The 20,451-nt window shown below is 41.1% G+C and overlaps 1 protein-coding gene across 1 annotated transcript in view; it reads right to left on the bottom strand.

Annotated features, from left to right (window-relative positions):
- The window catches only part of lgr4 (leucine-rich repeat containing G protein-coupled receptor 4), a 164,098-nt gene that overhangs the window by 111,068 nt on the left and 32,579 nt on the right, over positions 1-20,451 (bottom strand). Inside the window, exon 2 of the mRNA XM_063061764.1 lies at positions 1,234-1,305. Within this exon, the coding sequence (XP_062917834.1) occupies positions 1,234-1,305 (72 nt within the window). The remainder of the gene's footprint in view (positions 1-1,233; positions 1,306-20,451) is intronic.

Genomic DNA, 20,451 nt, shown 5'->3' with positions numbered 1-20,451 from the left:
TTTGAGTTTATACTTTGCCCTACTCTGTATTCTGCAACAAAGTAACAGCTTTACAGTGACCCAAAGTAACCAACCCATGAAGGAAACAAGTCCTGAAATCATGGTCTGTAATTGTGTCAATTTCAAATACAACATGAAATGATTGGAACACCCAAATTTAATATACAAATATATCTGACACTTGTTTTTAGCATCACAAATTTAACTTTTAGCATTAGTCATTTGTAGAGCAGGGTGCATTAATCTGGCTGCCAAATAAAATCATAGATGATGACACCATTCAAATCATTAAACCAATGTCAGAGAAAAGTGCTTGCCAAGCAGACATCATGGGAGCAAAATCCAAGTACTAAGCAGTCTACCATTTGTTGTTTAATGAATTCTCAGTCATTGCAAATTTGTGCCAATTTTGAATTGGAGAAGAAAGAAACAGTGGGAAACAAAAGCAATAAAGTATAAGTGTTATCAATTCAATACCATTTTAATATTTCAGGAATGTCTTTAACAACTAATAGCCTGAGAAATCCTAAGCATACTTACATAACGATGGTAACAGTTTCAAAAATGCTGGCAAAAACACACTTGAGCCTTAACTAAACAGCTCACTGCACAAGAGTTGCTTATATGCAATGTTTATTCAATGAGGTTAGCAGACTTTCAGCTGGAAAAATGCAACTGTCTGAATAACATCTTTTCCCCTTTGTGGTTGGAAAGCAAAGAATTGAAGCAAGGTTCAGAGGTGGGAGGCAAATAAGGGAATGCATAGGACAGGGGCAGTGGTTGTGTGAACTGATGAGATTTAGAGGTGGACTGGGCATCCTAGAGAGGATTGTGTTTTGCAAATTTATAGCCCTGGCCAAAAATTACAATATTTGTGTTTAATTACTCTATGAATATGGATGCCGGAATGGTCTCATATGTATAACTCAGCCAATTACAATTTAACTTCACAAACAATACTTTCTCCTTGATAAAACATCAAATATGTTTGCACATAATTCACATTCATTTGGTTTATTTGACCTATCTGCCCTCTGTTTAAACCAGTGACCTTCATTGGACACCTTATCTTGTCCCTTACCCCATCAATTACAATAATATCTAAATTGCTCTGGTTTCTGCAAGATGCTAGGCATCCTTACATTAAGAGGTCTTAATAACTCATGAACTGGCATATAAAACTTGCAATTCAAAGCCCAAGTCATAATTGCATCTTACATTCAAGATACTTACAATTCTTCAAGATATGGAAGTTTTTGGAAGGAGTCTGGCTGCAGCTCAGTGATGTTATTCATGCTTGCATCTCTGTGAAACAAAAGTGTTTATGCAGTCAGTATAACTACAACCAATACTGCCAATTTAAAAACTGATTATACGTTTACTTTCTCAGCAAATCAAGCAGATTTTAAACTAACCACTTTTCTTTTTTTAAAGCACTAAGTCCCTTCCGAGATCATGTAAACCAGTGTTGCTAGCGTTTACCTTGCAACGTTATCTGATACTATTAACAGTTACACAAATTACAAGCTTCATCTAGTTATCAGCTGGATAACTAAATTGCAATCATAAAGTCAAGCCTTTTTATTGACTAGTGGGGCTAAATATGGCACTTCAACTGACATCTTAGATGAGCTTCATCAACTCTTTTTAAAACCAGAAAAAGATGGTCTCTTTACCTCAGCTTGTCAATGGGTAAATTTAATGACAAACAACAGGAATTCTGCAGATGCTGGAAATTCAAGCAACATACATCAAAGTTGCTGGTGAACGCAGCAGGCCAAGCAGCATCTATAGGAAGAGGCGCAGTCGACGTTTCAGGCCGAGACCCTTCGTCAGGACTAACTGAAGGAAGAGTGAGTAAGGGATTTGAAAGCTGGAGGGGGAGGGGGAGATGCAAAATGATAGGAGAAGACAGGAGGGGGAGGGATAGAGCCGAGAGCTGGACAGGTGATAGGCAAAAGGGGATACGAGAGGATCATGGGACAGGAGGTCCGGGAAGAAAGACAAGGGGGGGGGGTGACCCAGAGGATGGGCAAGAGGTATGTTCAGAGGGACAGAGGGAGAAAAAGGAGAGTGAGAGAAAGAATGTGTGCATAAAAATGAGTAACAGATGGGGTACGAGGGGGAGGTGGGGCCTTAGCGGAAGTTAGAGAAGTCGATGTTCATGCCATCAGGTTGGAGGCTACCCAGACGGAATATAAGGTGTTGTTCCTCCAACCTGAGTGTGGCTTCATCTTTACAGTAGAGGAGGCCGTGGATAGACATGTCAGAATGGGAATGGGATGTGGAATTAAAATGTGTGGCCACTGGGAGATCCTGCTTTCTCTGGCGGACAGAGCGTAGATAAGGCTTTTCATTCTAGGACGAGGGAGATGTCTTCATTTTTTAAAGAAAGGGGCTTCCCTTCCTCCACTATCAACTCTGCTCTTAAACGCATCTCCCCCATTTCACGTACACCTGCTCTCACTCCATCCTCCCACCACCCCACTAGGAATAGGGTTCCCCTGGTCCTCACCTACCACCCCACCAGCCTCTGGGTCCAACATATTATTCTCCGTAACTTCCGCCACCTCCAACGGGATCCCACCACTAAGCACATCTTTCCCTCCCCGCCTCTCTCTGCATTCCGCAGGGATCGCTCCCTACACAACTCCCTTGTCCATTCGTTCCCCCCCATCCCTCCCCACTGATCTCCCTCCTGGCACTTATCCGTGTAAGCGGAACAAGTGCTACACATGCCCTTACACTTCCTCCCTTACCACCATTCAGGGCCCCAAACAGTCCTTCCAGGTGAGGCATCACTTCACCTGTGAGTCGACTGGGGTGATATACTGCGTCCGGTGCTCCCGATGTGGCCTTTTATATATTGGTGAGACCCGACGCAGACTGGGAGACCGCTTTGCTGAACATCTACGCTCTGTCCGCCAGAGAAAGCAGGATCTCCCAGTGGCCACACATTTTAATTCCACATCCCATTCCCATTCTGATATGTCTATCCACGGCCTCCTCTACTGTAAAGATGAAGCCACACTCAGGTTGGAGGAACAACACCTTATATTCCGTCTGGGTAGCCTCCAACCTGATGGCATGAACATCGACTTCTCTAACTTCCGCTAAGGCCCCACGTCCCCCTCGTACCCCATCTGTTACTCATTTTTATGCACACATTCTTTCTCTCACTCTCCTTTTTCTCCCTCTGTCCCTCTGAATATACCTCTTGCCCATCCTCTGGGTCACCCCCCCCCTTGTCTTTCTTCCCGGACCTCCTGTCCCATGATCCTCTCGTATCCCCTTTTGCCTATCACCTGTCCAGCTCTCGGCTCTATCCCTCCCCCTCCTGTCTTCTCCTATCATTTTGCATCTCCCCCTCCCCCTCCAGCTTTCAAATCCCTTACTCACTCTTCCTTCAGTTAGTCCTGACGAAGGGTCTCGGCCTGAAACGTCGACTGCGCCTCTTCCTATAGATGCTGCCTGGCCTGCTGCGTTCACCAGCAACTTTGATGTGTGTTGGTAAATTTAATGAGTCTGGTTTAATGAAAGAGTAGCAGATGCTCTATTCCTCCATAAAGAGTAGTCACAAAACAAAAAAAAATTATATTGCATCACATAAAGGTGACCTGTTTTCCAACAGCTTGACAAATCAGAAACTATTCAGATTGGGCTCACATGCCTCACCCAAGATTCCAAGGCCAGACTATTCCAGTTGTTATTTTATACGCTGGTAACTGGCTTAGCATGCAGGATCTATTCCCAGGAGTGACAATATTAATAGGATCAGCACTAAAATAAAGGGTATTATATTCCCACATGCTGCTCCAGGTTCAAGTTTATTATCATTCAATCATATACATGTAATCCACCAAACAAAACAACATTCCTCTGGACCAAAGGGCACAACACACAAAGTAATATTACTACAAATAAATTAATGTTCATTTCTAACAAGTTAAAAAGTAAACAGTATAATGCTATTAGCGCTTTATACATGATGAGACCTGGGAAGTGGCAGAATTCAGTTGTCTCATGACTTGAGAAAAGAAGCCATTTCTCATCCAAACAGTTCTTGTCCTCGTGCTATAGTATCTACTGCCTCATGATAGGTGGTCAGATTGTTGAATGATTGGGAGGGATCACTGACAATGCTAAGAGCCCTACGTACACAACACTCCTGGTCAATATCTGGAAGGGTGGGAGAGAGATCCTGATGATCCTCTCAGCAGCCCTTGGAATCCTTTGTAGGGTCTTGAACTCAGATGCCTTGAAATATGTGTAGTAGACAATGATGCAGTTGGTCAGGACACTATCAATGGAGCTCCTATAAAAGTTAGAATTGGAGTGGGGGGGTGGGGGGAGACGTTGCTTGCCTCAATCTCCTTAGGAAGTGGAATGCTGCTATGCCTTCTTGACTAAAGAGATGGTGTTCAGGGACAAGGTGAGATCATCCATTTTGAAAACTCCCAGAAACCTGGTGCCCCTAACTTTCACCACTGAGGAACCTTTTCCATGCAGTGAGGAGTGGTCAGCCTCTACGTTCCTAAAGTCCACAATCATCTATTTAAGTCTTGTCTATATTGAGACCCAAATTGTGTGCTCACACCATTCTTCTTCCTCTCTGTATGAAGTCTCATCATAATTTTGATGACATCAACCACCAATGGGTCATCAGCAAACTTGATTCTGTTTGAGCTAGATCTTGCAGTACAGTCATCTGTCAGCAGCATGAACAGTAGCATGATGGAGCTTGAGATGTTGCTGCCAACTCGGACTGACGGTGGTCTTTCTGTCAAGAAGTCTAAGATCCAGTTACACAGAGAGATGTTGAGACCCAATAATGACAGTTTACCAACCACCTTTTAAGGATCATAATAAAGTCAATAAACAACATACTGGCATACAAGGAACCATTTTCCACGTGGGACAGGATGAAGTGGAGAGCAGAGGCTATGCCACCATCAGTGGACTGATTTGAGCAAAAAGCAAAATGGAAAGGGTCCAGTGGGAGAACATGAAAATCAATGCCTGAATTATCTCCCAGACCAACACCCCCAAGATTTTTTAGAATATCATTACTCTCAGTCAGCTATGTTGGGCAGCCTACCTCATTTGCATGCCCAAGAACAGACACCAACAGGTGCAAGAACAAGCAGTGATCTTAAGGCTTTAGCTCTTCGAGGTTTCAGCGAAAAGAGGCTTCACTCAGATAAAGCAAAGGAAAGAAAAGCTCAAGTTTTTTTTCCCTTCTCTTCATTATTTCTGCTCAGCTAGGACGGTAGAGATGCCAGGAGGGATAGTGAAATGTTCATCTTGTGGAATGTGGGAAAACAGGGAAGCCTCCAGTGTACCTGACCATGACAACTGCAAAAAAAAAATACATCCAGCTGCAGCTTCAAACGAACCACATTAAGGAGTTGGAGATGGAACTCGATGAACTCCAGATCATTCAGGAGACAGAAGGGGTGATAGATAGGACATAGAGAGGTAATTACACCAAAGGTGCCGGACACAGGAAAGTGGGTGACAATCAGGAAGAGGAAAGGGGTTAAGGAACCAGTGCAGAGTACCCCTGTGGCCATCCCCCTCAACAACAGGTATATCACTTTGGGTACTATTGGGGAGGAATGACCTGAAAGAGGTCACAGAGGCAGACTCAGTGACTCAGGGGGTGGGGGGGGGGGGGGAAGAGAAAAGGCACAGTGCTGTGAATACAAGGATTCCCGGATGGTATGTTGCTTCCCAGATGCCAAGGTCTGAGATATCTCCAATCGAGTCCTCAGCATTCTTAGGGGGGAGGATGAACAGCCAGAAGTCGTGGTCTATGTAGGTACCGACGATATGGGTAGGACGAGCAACATGGTTCTGCATAGAGAGCTCATGGAGTTAGGTGCCAAGTTAAAGGGCAAGTTCTCCAGGGTTGTGATCTAAGGATTGCTACTCATGCCACATCTGAGTGAGGATAGAACTAAGAAGATTATGCTAGTGGAGATTTTATGGAGGCAAATGTTGCTAAGACCTCAGAAAAAGTTAGGAATCAATAGGTTGAGCATGGTGCAACAGTATTGTAGGGAAAGTGGATAATAGTGTTGAAGGTGAGGTAGCTGGTTTTACAAACGGGGCAATGTGTAGTGAGGAGAGGCTGTTGATAGGGCAAAATTGCAGTCAACAGAATGAGTTGCAAAATAAAAAGCAAAAAGGGTGAATGCAGGACTGAAGGTCTTGTATCAGAATGTATACAGAATATGAAATAAGGTAGATGAACTTGCAGCATAGTTGCGGATTGGCAGGCATCACTGAACCATTGCTGAAAGATTGTCGCTGGGAGTTTAATGTCCAAGGATACACATTATATTGAAAGGACAGAAAGGAAGGTGGGTGGGGGGGGGGAGGGTAATGTTGCTCTGTTGATAAAAGATGAAAGTAAAATATTAGAAAGAGGTGATGTGGGGTTGGAAGGTGTTGATTCATTGTGGATAGAGCCAAAGAACTGCAAGGGTAAAGAGATCCAGACACCCACCATCCCCTCTCCCCACCAAAGAGTAATAAGGATGGAGTCTACAAATTACAACGGGAAATAAAAAATGCATGTCAAAAGGGCAACGTTACAATAGTCATGGGGGGCTTCCATAGCAGGTAGATTGGGAAAATTGGATTGGTGCTGGAGGGTGAATTTCTAGAGTACCCATAAGATGCCTTTTTAGAGCAGCTTGTAGTTGAGCTCACTAGAGGATCAGCTATTTTGGATTGGGTGTTGTGCAATGAACCAGAATTAATTAGAGAGCTTAAGGTAAAAGAACCCTTAGGGGAGAAGTGATCAAAATATGATCACATTCACTCTGAAAGTTGAGAAGGAGAAGCTAAAGTCAGATGTATCAGTATTAGAGTGGAGTAAAGGGAATTAGTGGCACAAGAGAGGAGTTGGTAGAACTGATTGCAAAAGAACAGTGGGAGGGATGACAGCAGAGCAGCAATGGCTGGAATTTCTCGAAGCAATTCGGAAGGCACAGAATATATACATCCCAAAGAGGAACAAGTATTCTAAAGGAAGGATGCCACAACTGTGGCTAACAAGAGAAGTCAAAGCCAACATAAAAGCTAGAGAGGGCCTATAATAGAGCAAAAATTAGTGCAAAGTTAGAGGATTGGGAAGATTTTAAAAATCAGAGGCAACTAAAGAAGTCATTAAGGTAAAGATAGAATACCAAAGCCTATAATATTAAAGGGGACTCAAAAAGTTTCTTCATATACATAAAGTATAAAAGAGGACAGAGTCGATATTGGACCACTGGAAAACAATGTTGGACAGGTAGTAAAGGGGAACACCGAAAGAGCAGATGAATTGAGCAAGTATTTTGCATCAGTCTTTGCTGTGGAAGTCACTAGCATTTGGTGGATGGTTCCAGGTGTTAGGAGGCATGAAATATGTGAAGTTACCATAACTAGAGAAGTTTCTTGGGAAACTGGAAGGTCTGAAGGTAGATAAGTCACCTGGACCAAATGAATAAGGCAACTGAAGAGATTGTGGAGGCATTAGTAATGATCTTTCAAGAATTACTAGAATCTGGAATAGTTTCAAAGGACTGGAAAATTGCAAATGTCGCGCCACTCTTCAAGAAGTGACAGAGGCAGGAGAAAGGAAACTATAGGACAGTTAGTCTGGTTGGGAAGATGCTGGAGTCAATTAAGAATGAGGTCACAGGGTATTAGAAGGCACATGATAAAATAGGCTGTAGTCAGTGTAGTTTCCTCAGGGAAAAACATTGCCTGACAAATCTGTTCTTATTTCTTCAAAGAATTATAAGCAGGATTTCTTTAAAGAAGAACCAGTTGATGTTGTGCAATTGGATTTTCATGTCTTGACAAGGTGCCACATAAGGTTAGTTAACAAACTATGAGCCCATATATTACAGGAAAGATTTTAGCATGGATAAAGCAGTGGCTAATTGACAGAAGGCAAAGAGTGGAAATAAAGGGAGCCTTTACTAGCTGGCTACCGATGACTAGTGGTGTTCTATAGGAACAGTGTTGGGGCCAATCCTTTTTACATTATATGTCAATGATTTGGATGATGGAATTAATAGCTTTGCTGCACATTTTGCATATAATATGAAGACAGGTGAAGGGCCAGGCAGTTTTGAGGAAGTAGAGAGGCTACAAGAAAGACTTAGATTCGGAGAATGGGCAAAGAAATAGCAGATGGAATAGTGTCTAGAAATGTATGGTCATGCACTTAGGTAGAAGAAATAAAAGTGTAGACTATTTTCTAAGTGGAGAGAAAACACAAAAAAAAACAAGGCACAAAGGGGCTTGGGAATCCTTGTGCAGCATTCCCTTAAGGATAATTTGCAGTTTGAGTCTGTGGTGAGGAAGGCAAATGCATTAGTTTCAAGAGGACCAGAATATAAAAGCAATGTAATCCTTGAGACTTTATAAAGCATGAGCGAGGCCTCTCGGAGTATTGTGAGCAGTTTTGGGCCCCTTGTTCTAGAAAGGATGTGCTGAAACTAGACAGGGTTCAAAGGAGGTTCATGAAAATGATTCCAGGACTGAATGGCTTATCATATGAAGAATGTTTGATGGCTCTTGGCTTGTATTCACTGGAATTCAGAAAAATGAGCAGGGGCCTCATTAAAACCTATTGAATGGTCTTGATAGAGTGGATATGGAGAGGATGTTTTCTATGATGGAGGAGTCTAAGACCAGGACACATCCTCAGAATAGAGAAGGAGTAATTTCCTTATCCAAAGAGTGGCAAATCTGTGGAATTATTTCCCACAGGCAGCAGTGGAGGCCAAGTATTTCTGTATATTTAAGGCAGAGGTTGATAGAGTCTTGTTTGCCAGGGCATGAAGGAATATTGGGGGTGGGGGGGTGGGGAAGAGGCAGGAGATTGGGGCTAAAAGGAAAATTGGATCAGCCTTGATAAAATGGTGAAGCAGACTTGATGACTAAATAGCCCAATTCTGCTCCTATATCTTATGGTTATATGGTCTTAAATACCCCTGCCTTAGCTACAGAAAGAGCACACCATCTTACAAATTGTCTACCCACCTGCCCAATAAGCCATTCAAGGGCAAGTTTCCTATTGCCATGCCAGCCACTTCAGAGGCCATAAAACCTGTGTTGGAAGCAATCATCTTCCAACCCAAGAGATTGCCCTAGAACAAGAATAATATGAAGAGCTGATGGCAACACTGTCAGGAACCTAGTGTAAACTCTTTACTGTTCACTGCAGTGCCAGGAACCTGGCTTGTACCCCTTCATCAAAATCTAGTGCAAATTTAGCAATGAATCAAATGACTGCTCAGTGAGGAGAGACTGCTGGGTGAGCTAAGACAAGCAGTGGAGTTTTGATTTGAACTCTGGCGAGAGAGGATTGGTGACATTTGCTATGTCTAATCAACTCTGGGACAAAAGGAAGGGACCTCTAGTGTCCTCCCTTTATTGGGATTTTACCAGAGAAATTTCTGGCTCGTGGGAGACTATGCACACAGTACACCATGGACACTTCCAAATCTTCCATTAAACAATGTATATCTTAAGGTACCAATCTATACATTATGATTTAGAAAAACAACTAAATTTATGAAATGGATTACTAAATTTATCAGAAAAGAATTCAAGAACACAGGTTATAATTCAGGGCAATGCAAGAAAATAGGAAACAAAGAATTAATGCTATTAAAGAATAGTAATTAGGTACTATATAATAAATCACTGGTTACAACCTGGAATTGGAGTATCATTGTCACATGTATGAAGCCTATCTTGCATACTGTTCATACAGATCAAATTGTTATACGATGGGTTGAGGTAGAACAAAGTAAAACAATAACAAAGCAAGTGTAACAGCTACACAATAAGGTGCAAGATCACAATGGAGGTAGATTATAAAGTGTAGTGTCAGCTTTATCACATTGGTGAACAATTACAGTAGGGTACAGACTTTCCTTGGCCCTGATGATACGTGCTTTCAAGTGTTTGTGTCTTCTGTTGAAGAAGGCAGGAGAGAAATATCTGGGGTGGGTGGAATCTTTGATTATTCTTCACTGAGACTGTCCATGGGGGAGGAGGAAGAGAGAGGAGTGAAAACAAGTTTGGACCAAATTCATACCTCCTACCCTAATAATTGCATCCAACCTTCTAACTACATGAAATTCAGAGCAGAAAACTAATAAATAAGAAATATCAAGGAATAAAATGGAGCTAATAGAGCAGAGTTAAGCAGGTTACTGGAGCTTCTGAGCAGCATAGAACTCATCATTCAAGATCATGACGTGCACACACCACACACTACTTTTTCTGGTTATCTAATGGAAGGCCAAGGTCCCGGTACACAAGTTTATAAAAGTTCACCTTGACTTAAATGATCAAATTGAAACTAAATCAATTCTCTATCAGATTCGGGTTAGAAGCAATCCATTTTCTGCAAAAAGATTCGTACTGTATTTGGAAGCTGTAAAAATTTCAGGTAGGTTCTTTACTAAATGCATCTACACTTATACATGATTTTGTTGTACATCGAAAATTCTAGTTTGTACAGTTAGAATAATATATCCTTGCAGAAACTTCATTCTTTATGGCTTTGCATTATGTCAAACATTTTGACAAGAGAAAGTTCCACCTCCTAGTTTGAAAATACACTTTTCTAAATAATTTATCTACTGTACATAAATATCCAAAATTCTCAGGCAAATAATAGCACTGCTTGATGTATTGAAATATATGTCAGTTGTACTGAAATGTGTTATGGTTAAAAGATATTGGACAAAAGAATGAACAGTCTGTAAACATTGGAATTGTGCAAAGGCTTAGCTTAGTTCAAAATTTTGAATGATTTATTTGGTTTAAATTTATGGTCGTATACAAAGCAACTTACAAACCTTAAACTACATACAAAACAGAAACAGAGCATTTGGTCCACAAAATGGAACAGTAGGTGTAGTATTTTAAAAGAATATTTCCATATTCATTTAGATGCCACAAACAATTACAATACGAGAGAAGAGTCTATGGCACTGAGGGTATATCCAGTTCTTGAATTGCATTCATGGAAAACACAAATTGTGAAAACCAATTAAGAGTATTTTTTTCCATTTTGGAACAGTGCTGCACTTTCTGTAATGGCAAAAAAACTAATTTAATTAATTTACTACAAAAATTGATTGGAATCAAGTTTATTATCACTATGTTGTGAAGTTTGTTGTTTCGTGGCATCAGTACAGTGCAAAATAAAAAATACAAACATTACAATAAAAAATAAAATTAAGTGGTCAAAAGTGGAATAGTGTGGTAGTACTTGTAGGTTCATGGTCCATTCAGAAATCCAATGGCAGAGGGGAAAAAACATTATTCCTAAAACTTTGAGTGTGTATCTTCAGGTTTCTCAACCCCAATGCCAGTAACAAGCAAAGGACATGTCACAGATGGTGGAAGTCGTTAATGATGGACGCCACCTTCTTGTGGCACTGCCTTGTGAAGATGTCCGGACTGGTAATAACATCTCCACCTTGAACTAGCACACCTTAGGGATCTCTCCCCCTCCCCCTCTCCCCCATGACTGTGTGGCTAGGCATAGCTCAAATGTCATCAATAAATTTGCTGATGATACAACCATTGTTGGCAGAATCTCACATGGAGATGACAGGGAATACAGGAGTGAGATATACCAGCTAGTTGAGTGGTGTTGCAGTAACAACCTTGCTCTCAACATCAGTAAGACCAAAAAGCTGATTGTGGACTACAGAAAGGGCAAGATGTGGGAACACAAACCAATCCCAATAGAGGAATCAGAAGTGGAGAGTGAGCAATTTCACGTTCTTGGGTGTCAGTATCTCTGAGGATCTGGTTTGGTCCCAACATATTGATGCAACTATAAAGGCAAGATAGAGGCTATATTTCATTTGGAGTTTGAGGAGATTTAGTTTGTCACCTAAAAGACTCGAAAACTTCTATAGATGTACCGTAGTGAGCATTCTGACAGGTCGCATCACTGTCTGGTATGGGGGGGAGGGGTGCTACTGCACAGGATCGCAAGAAACTACAGAAAGTCGTAAAGTTAGTTAGCTCCAGCATGGGTACTAGTCTCCATAGTATCCAAAGCATCTTCTTGGAACAGTGCCTCAGAAAAGCGCAGTCCATTACTAAGGACGCCCACCCCCAGATATACCCTCTTCTCATTACTATCATCAGGGAGGAGGTAAAGAAGCCTGAAGGCACACACTCCAGCGATTCAGGAACAGCTTCTTCCCCTCTGCCATCTGATTTCTAAATGGATATTGACCCATAAACGCTACCTCACTTTTTTATTATTTGTTTGCACAGTACTGTAATTTAACTATTACATATATACTTACTGTAATTGATTTTTCTGAATATTTATCATGTATTACATTGTACTGCTGCCGCTAAGTTAACAAATTTTACGACATATAATGGTGATATTAAACCAGATTCTGATGGGGAAGCAAGTGCCTGTGATGGAGCTGGCTGAGTCTAATCCTTTGCAGCCAATTATGACCCTTTGCATTAAAGCCTCCATACCAGGTGGCGATACACCAGTCGGAATACTCTCCATGGCAAATCACTTCAAACTCCCAATGAAATACTGTATAGCCACTGGCATGCCTTCGTGATTGCCATCAATAAGCATGTTGGGCCCAGGACACTAAAGCTACTCATCTCTCAATGCAGTTTGATGTTTTCTCTCTTTTTTTCAATCTTTCTAGTAACTTTTTCAAAAAGTACATATATACGAACAAGAGGAGGATTATCTCAGATATCTATATCGATGACAATACATATGAAAGGTAAAAATAAGCATTATCAAGATCATACATAGTACTAATCTAATAGTATATAATAAAAATAAAATACTCCTCTTATCATTTCATTTAATGGAAGAAAGTTATATTTACACGGGTCCTTAAAATATTTGGTAATTTAAGTACCAAGGTAAGTAAAGTTACTTTTAGCAATACTAAAAGGAATTTGATCGTATTGATCCAAGTATTTATTAATAGGAAATAACTCACTTTTGTGCAAATTTAATTTATATCCTGAAAAACTACTAAATTCAGAAAATATAGATAACATAGAAGGAACAGATTTCTTAGGATCTGAAATATAAACTAACAAGTCATCTGCATATAACGAAACCTTATGCACTTTATCTCCTCTCTTAATACCTTGAACATTGTTGGAGTCCTGAAGGGCAATAGCAAGAGGATTTAATAACAGCGTACTAAGAGGACAACCCTGCCGGGTACCTCTGTATAGTCTAAAATAAGGAGATTTTTGATTGTTAGTTATAACTGCCGCCATAGGAGCTTGATAGATCAGCTTAATCCAGGTAGTGAAACCTGGACCAAAATTAAATCTTTCTAAAACTTCAAACAACAGGAATTCTGCAGATGCTGGAAATTCAAGCAACACACATCAAAGTTGCTGGTGAACGCAGCAGGCCAGGCAACATCTCTAGGAAGAGGTACAGTCGACGTTTCAGGCCGAGACCCTTCGTCAGGACTTCGATGTTTTCTCCCCCCCAACTTCCACTTCCTAAAGTAAAACAATCAATTCCTTGGTCTTAATGACATTTAGAGGAAGGTTGTTGTTGTGACATATCCAGAATATCAGATCAGTTGAAAGAGTCAATGGTGTTATAGCAAAAGCTCACAAATCAAGTAGTTCCTGTAAGCATACAGACGTGGATAGAGGATTGGCTATCTGATAGAAAACAGGCTTGAGATAAATAGATTAGTTTCAGGTTGTCAAATAGCAGTGCATCACAAGAGCTAGGGCTCAGCTACTTCTGAATGACTGACAGATTGAAGAACCAAGAACAGTGCAACTATGATTGCTGACGGTAAAGGTGGATGTGAAGTTGTTAAGTGGAAATGACTTAAAAAGAGGCCAAGTATTCAAACACAAACACGAGGAAATCTGCAGATGCTGGAATTTCAAGCAACACACATAAAAGTTGCTGGTGAACGCAGCAGGCCAGGCAGTATCTCTAGGAAGAGGTAGAGTCGACGTTTCAGGCCGAGACCCTTTGTCAGTACTAACTGAAAGAAGAGCTAGTAAGAGATTTGTAAGTGGGAGGGGGAGGGGGAGATCCAAAATGATAGGAGAAGACAGGAGGGGGAGGGATGGAGCCAAGAGCTGGACAGTTGATTGGCAAAAGGGATATGAGAGGATCATGGGACAGGAGGCCTAGGGAGAAAGACAAGGGGGTGAGGGGGAAAAAGCCCAGAGGATAGGCAAGGGGTATAGTGAGGAGGACAGAGGGAGAAAAAGGAGAGAGAGAAAAATGTGTGTATATAAATAAATAACAGATGGGGTACGAGGGGGAGGTGGGGCATTAGGTTGCTACATGAAGTATAACCTGGGGAATGGAACATTATCCATATTGCCATGAGGAATACCTCCAAGGTATTCTTGGCAGAGCTTAGGTGGGATAAATGGCGCCTACAGTGACTCATTTGCTTGCATCTTTGGAAACAGCTCTGTTTCTACCTTTAATATCTTATTTTTCCCTTTCAGGGTTCTTTTGAAGACCCTGACCTGGAGTTACATCCAGGCTTCGGTTTTTGCGGAAATGGGACCCGTTCTCAGGGTTCCACGACTGGCCGGTATTCAACATGCCAAGGGTTTGGCCTGAGAGTCTCGATCATGTTCGGAAGCCTAAGATCTTGGGGCTCTGGAGACGGGTGGATTGCGGGTTGGTGTCATGGCAGGAGACTCGTGTGTCGTCAACAAGGCCAGAAAATCTTTCGCTGTGGCCCCGAAGACCCGGGGTCTTTGTGATCTTCGGACACAGAGCTCAAAAACAGCAACAAAATGGATTTTTAACATCGTAAACCAGCGGGCTGTTGTTATGTTTCCCGTTCGCTATAAAAATGGGAGACACCTCCCTCTCCCTCGCCAGAAAGACAGAGAACCTGTGGTTTGTTGAACGTTGGATGAAATGCAAACCCTTTGGGGTAACTGGTCTGTGTATTTGCTGTCGCTTTGCTCACGCTTGTGCTTAGTAGCAGGTGCGCTTTTTGTTTTACCGGCGGCGGGAAGGGGGGATTGTTGCTCGTTACCAATGCACAGGAGGAGGGAGCTGGGGGGTGGGGGTGGGAGGGAGACTTTGGGGTTCGCATGTTTAACTGTCGTTCATTCTTTGGGGCACTTCTCTGTTTTTATGGATTTTTGTGAAGAAAAAGCATTTCAGGATGTATATTGTATACATTTCTCTGACATTAAATCTGACCTTTGAACTTTTGAAGAGGACCACAACCTTGCCATGGATTGCAGGCCTGTGTGCCTCAATGGCCCAGAGAGCTATGTTGGCTAGAGTTAGTGCTTTATGCTTTAGTTCTTGGCAGGGTCACCCATGCCAATAGTTCAAAGGGAAGAAGCCTGACTAAGAGTGGGCTATCAATCCTTTAGGCTCGGGGGCTTAGCTCAACGCAAAAAAATCATGACTATTAAAACCAAACTTATGGAAACAGCAATGTAGAATCCTTCTACAACTGAGTGCAGTGGTATTCCTGAGGCTCCACCCTGGACTTGCATGGCTGATAACAGTGAAAACAGAAAAGATGATACTGGCACTATGAAGGAGGATCTTCACTGCTGCCCTAAACGCCAGCAGCATAACGGGCAGCAGGTAGGTATGAAGAATAGAAAAAGATAACATAACTTAAATGGAGAGATACTACTTTTGATATGAAGAGATCTAGGTGCCCTTGTACATCAAACACAAAGTCAGCATGCGGGTACAGCACATGATTAGGACTGCAAATGGAATGTTGACCTTTACAGCAAAGGGCTTATAAAAGTAAGGAAGTCTTTCTACAATCGTACATGTTATCAGTAATAGCACAGCTCCAGTGTCACAAGTGATTTTAGTCTCCAAATTCAAGGGAAGAAATATTATACTCGAAGCAGTTCAGAGGAGGATTACTAGACAGAACACTGGGACGAAGAGGTTGTCTTATGAGGAAAGGACATACGAAGACCTCTGATTCGAGTTTAGAGCAAGTAATGTTATTGAAAGATCAAGATTCTGGGACTTGACAAAGTAAATGAAAATGCTTATTATACAGAATACAGCATAGGAACATTGCACTGAACTGATTAAATTAATAATCAAATGCCTGAACTAAACAAATTCTTAGGTGTCAAGTTCTCAGAGGATCTATCCTGTGCTCAACATACTGACACAATCACAATGGCACACCAGCGTCTACCAAATTTCTACATGTGTACTATGGAAAGCTTACTGACTGGTTGGTATCTCCATCTGGTGTAGAGGCATCAATGCACAGAACCGGAAAAAGCTACAGCGTTGTAGACTCAGCTAGGTGCAATATGGGCACTAGCCTCCCCACCATCAAGGACAGCTTTAAAACATGATGCATCAAGAACACGGTGTCCATAGTGAAGGACTCTCACCACCCAGGATATACCCTCTCCTCATTACTAGAAATCAGGTAGGAGGTACAGGAATCTGAAGACGTACACTCAATGCTTCAAAAATACTTTCTCCCCCTCCACCATCAGGTTTCTGAACGGTCCCCACTATTTACCTCACTATTTTTGGCCTCTTTTCGCACTATTTATTTTATATATTCTTATTGTAAATTGTAGCATTTTATTGCACTATACTGCTGCCGATAAACAATAAATGTCACGTCAGTAATTATAAGCCTGGTTCTGATTCCCTTCAACCTTCACAATGTTCATATCTTCCACATTCACATGCCTAAGCGCCTCTTGAATGCCTCCATTGTATCTGCTTCCATTACCACACCAGACAGCAAATTCCAGGCACCCACCACTACTGTGCACATCTCCTTTGAACCAACCCCTCTCACTTTAATTACATATGCTCTGGTTTTAGACATTTCAACCCTGGGAAAGATATACTGGCTGACTACTCCATGTTCCCAAATCTTAAATCCCTATCAGATCATTCCTCAGCCTCCACCACTCGAGAGAAAACAACCCAAGTTGTCCAACCTCTCCTTATAGCACATACCCTCTAATTCAGGCAACATCCTGGTAAATCTTTCCTGCACTCCCTCCAAAAGATCCTTGTTATAAATGGGGCCCCAAGGAATAAATACAACAAGGGATGTGGCCTAAATATCTTGTGCTAGAATCTAGAGTAAAGAGGGCATAGTCTCAGAATAAGGGGATGCATGTTTAATATGGAAATGAGAAATTTCTTCCCACAGACTGATGAACCTTTAGAGTTCCCCACCCCTTAGTTGAGAACATGGGATTACTGATGATTTTCTAGGCTTCCCAAAATCTGTCTCAGCCAAGGATTATAGGCAACAGGGATCTGACACTGAAATCATCCATTGCATTACTAAACGCAAGATCATACTCAAGTGGCTAAAAGGCCTACCTTCGCTTTTTCATATGTTCTTACATAAAATGTTGCATTAAAGTTTTTTTTACAAGTTGAGTCATTGAAAACAATGCTATAAATAATTCATTAATGGCCTTTAAATACCATATGGTAACAAATTCTGACCTCAACTACTAAGATAAATTTGGCTTATTTGAATCCAAGAAAGATAACAAAAAAGTAGAATTACTAACATTTGAGTTTGGATTTAAGGAAAACCTGCTCTCAAGTTCAAAAGACCAGTGCTTACAGGCAAAGTAGGGGCCTTTTTCTTCCACCACTTCACTTTTGCCAAATCAAAACAAATAATTTTTTATACAATATTCTCATTCCATATATATATCTTTGCATTTCCAGTGCTTCAATATAGGCTCTCAAACCCATATTTGCCTTTCCTTTACAATGAATTAATTAATAGTCCACCAAGTGTCCTAGTGGTTAAAAATCAAGTATAACAGGTATACATTTAATACCATGCCAATGGAATAAGAATCTGGTTTATTATCACTGACAGGCTGTGAAATTTATTTGGTTAGCGGCATACAGAGCAAGACAAAAATCATGAGGAGTGCAAAAGATGAATAATAACAAGGAGCATAAAACGGGGAGTTTGAATTGGAGGGGATCTTGATAACTCTTTGTGGGTAGGTCTAAGGAAAATCCCAAAGCAGGAGGATGACTAGAGTGAGGATAAGGGCAAGCAGGGATAAAAGGGAAAACATGTGCCTGGAGTCAGGGGAACTCCTTACTGAATGAATTGCTTCAGCATTCACCAGTGAGGTGGACCTTAATGAATGCAAGATCATCACAGAACAGGCTAGAACGTCCAGATCAAGAAACTGGTAGTGTTGGAACTTTTGAAAAACACCAGGATATGTTAGCTCCCAGGGCTGGATGGGTTATACTCCAGGTTACTATGAGAAGCAAAGGAAGAGACTGCTATCCCATTGGCAATGATCTTTGTGTACCTGGTAGGGCATTGAAATTATTTGTCAACCAATTGGCTGGAGAGCTTCAAAAGGGCATCAATCATACCAGTTCTCAAGAAGAGCTTCAACAGCCATCACCCTATTGTACTCACATCCAGTGCAATAAAGAGCTTTGAGAGGTTTATCATGGCTAGAACCAATTCCTGCCTAAGCAAGGACCTGGACCAATTTGCCTACCACCACAATAGGCAACTACAATGGCTACATCTGCGTCCACAACAAATGCAACCTCACTGGCTCTCCACTCAGCCTTGAACCACCTGAACAACAGAAATATGGACACTACATTGCTGTGTATTGATTACAGCCCACAGCTCGACACAGTTTCCTCAGTATTAACCAATAAGCTTCAAAACCTGGAACTATGTATCTCGCTCTGCAACTGGATCCTTGACTTCAATCGGGACACCACAGTCAGCGTGGATTAGAAATAACATCTCTGCACTAACAATCAACACTGGCACACCTCAAGGATATGTGTTTAGCATGCTGTTCTACACTTTCTACACCCATGACTGTGTGGACCGTGTTAATGTCATCTATAAATACACTCTTCATACCCTACTGTAGGTAGAATCTCAGACAGTTATGAGGTGGCATACAAGAGTGAGATAGACAAACAATAAGATTCCATTCAACGTCAGCAAGATGAAGGAATCGATTGTGGACTAGTCTTTAATGAACAAAAGAAAGGGTGAGCAATTTTAAGTTCCTAGGTGTCAACATATTTAAAGATCTCTCCTGGGCCCAAAATATTGATGCAATTACAATGAAGACACATTACCAGCTATATTTCATTAGGAGTTGATGGAGATCTGGTATGTCACTCTGGTAAATATCTACAGGTGAAACATGGAAAGTATTCTGACTGGTTGCATCACCATCTGGTATGGAGGGGCCACTGCAATGGATCAGAAAGAGCTACAAAAGGTTGCAAACTCTGTCAGCTCCATCATGGCCACCATCAATGACATCTTCAAAATCTGATCCCTCAAAAAGGAGGAATCCATCATTAAGGACCTGCACCACCCAGGACATACCCTATTCTCATTGCTGCCAAAGAGGTACAGGAGCCTGAAACAAAGAAACACACACGCACATGTTTTAGGAACATCTTCTTCCCTCCACCAGATTTCTGAACAGACATTGAAATCATGAACACTACCTCATTTTTTTTTAAACTGTTTGAATGCTACTTAATTTTTTCCTATGCATATACTATAAATTATAATAAATGTGTTTTACTGTATTGTACTACTGCCACAAAGTTTCATAACATGTTAGTGATAACAAACCTGATTATGACTCTGAATTTTGAAAGTATAAATACACTAAGAATCAAATACCTCCCCATCACAGAACAGATTTACCAATTAAGAAACTGTACAATATGAAATAGTCAAAGGAGCATAATGTAGACTCAGGTGGAGTGAGCAAGACACTAAATTTTCCAGGTTTCCTGACAGATAAACATTCAGCTGTTGCATACGAGTTGTAATAAGGTCAAGAGTGTGAAATATCATTTAACACAAATTTTAATATCTAAATTTAACACTTCTACAAGAGGGAACAAGAAGATTTTACTAAGTGCCTGTGTGACTTTGGTGTATGCCTAGCCTAACAATACAACATTTAAGTTTGGGACAAAATCTTTTGGAACCCAAGTAAAACTGATGAATGGTTAATAACTGGAAATATTAACCTATTGTTAACGACACTTCTGACCTGCAGACCTGTGTTTTCTTTATTACACATAATATTGCTAGCAAGTAAGATTACAATCTCACATGCTCATACAGAAAAAAAACATTCAATACTCATCCAGAAGAGTCAACTTTCCTAGTGAAATCCAGAAATAAAATTACTACCTGCGTGACACTAATGTACAAAAAACAATATTTGGTCAAATTCAAACACCAAAATTTAAATCATAGAATCAACAATAACTGCCAATATTTACATGAAAAATGAGAACCCAACAACCAATGCTAGCTGATTAGGATGAAAAGGATCAGTCCAAAGTAGAGATACGCCAAAGCAACATATTGCCATCACTGTAGC

Source organism: Mobula hypostoma, chromosome 11 (assembly GCF_963921235.1).
Source record: "Mobula hypostoma chromosome 11, sMobHyp1.1, whole genome shotgun sequence".
Classification (NCBI taxonomy): Eukaryota; Metazoa; Chordata; class Chondrichthyes; order Myliobatiformes; family Myliobatidae; genus Mobula; species Mobula hypostoma.
The sequence above is the reverse complement of the archived record's forward strand: the minus strand, read 5'-3'. Positions and strand labels throughout refer to the sequence as shown.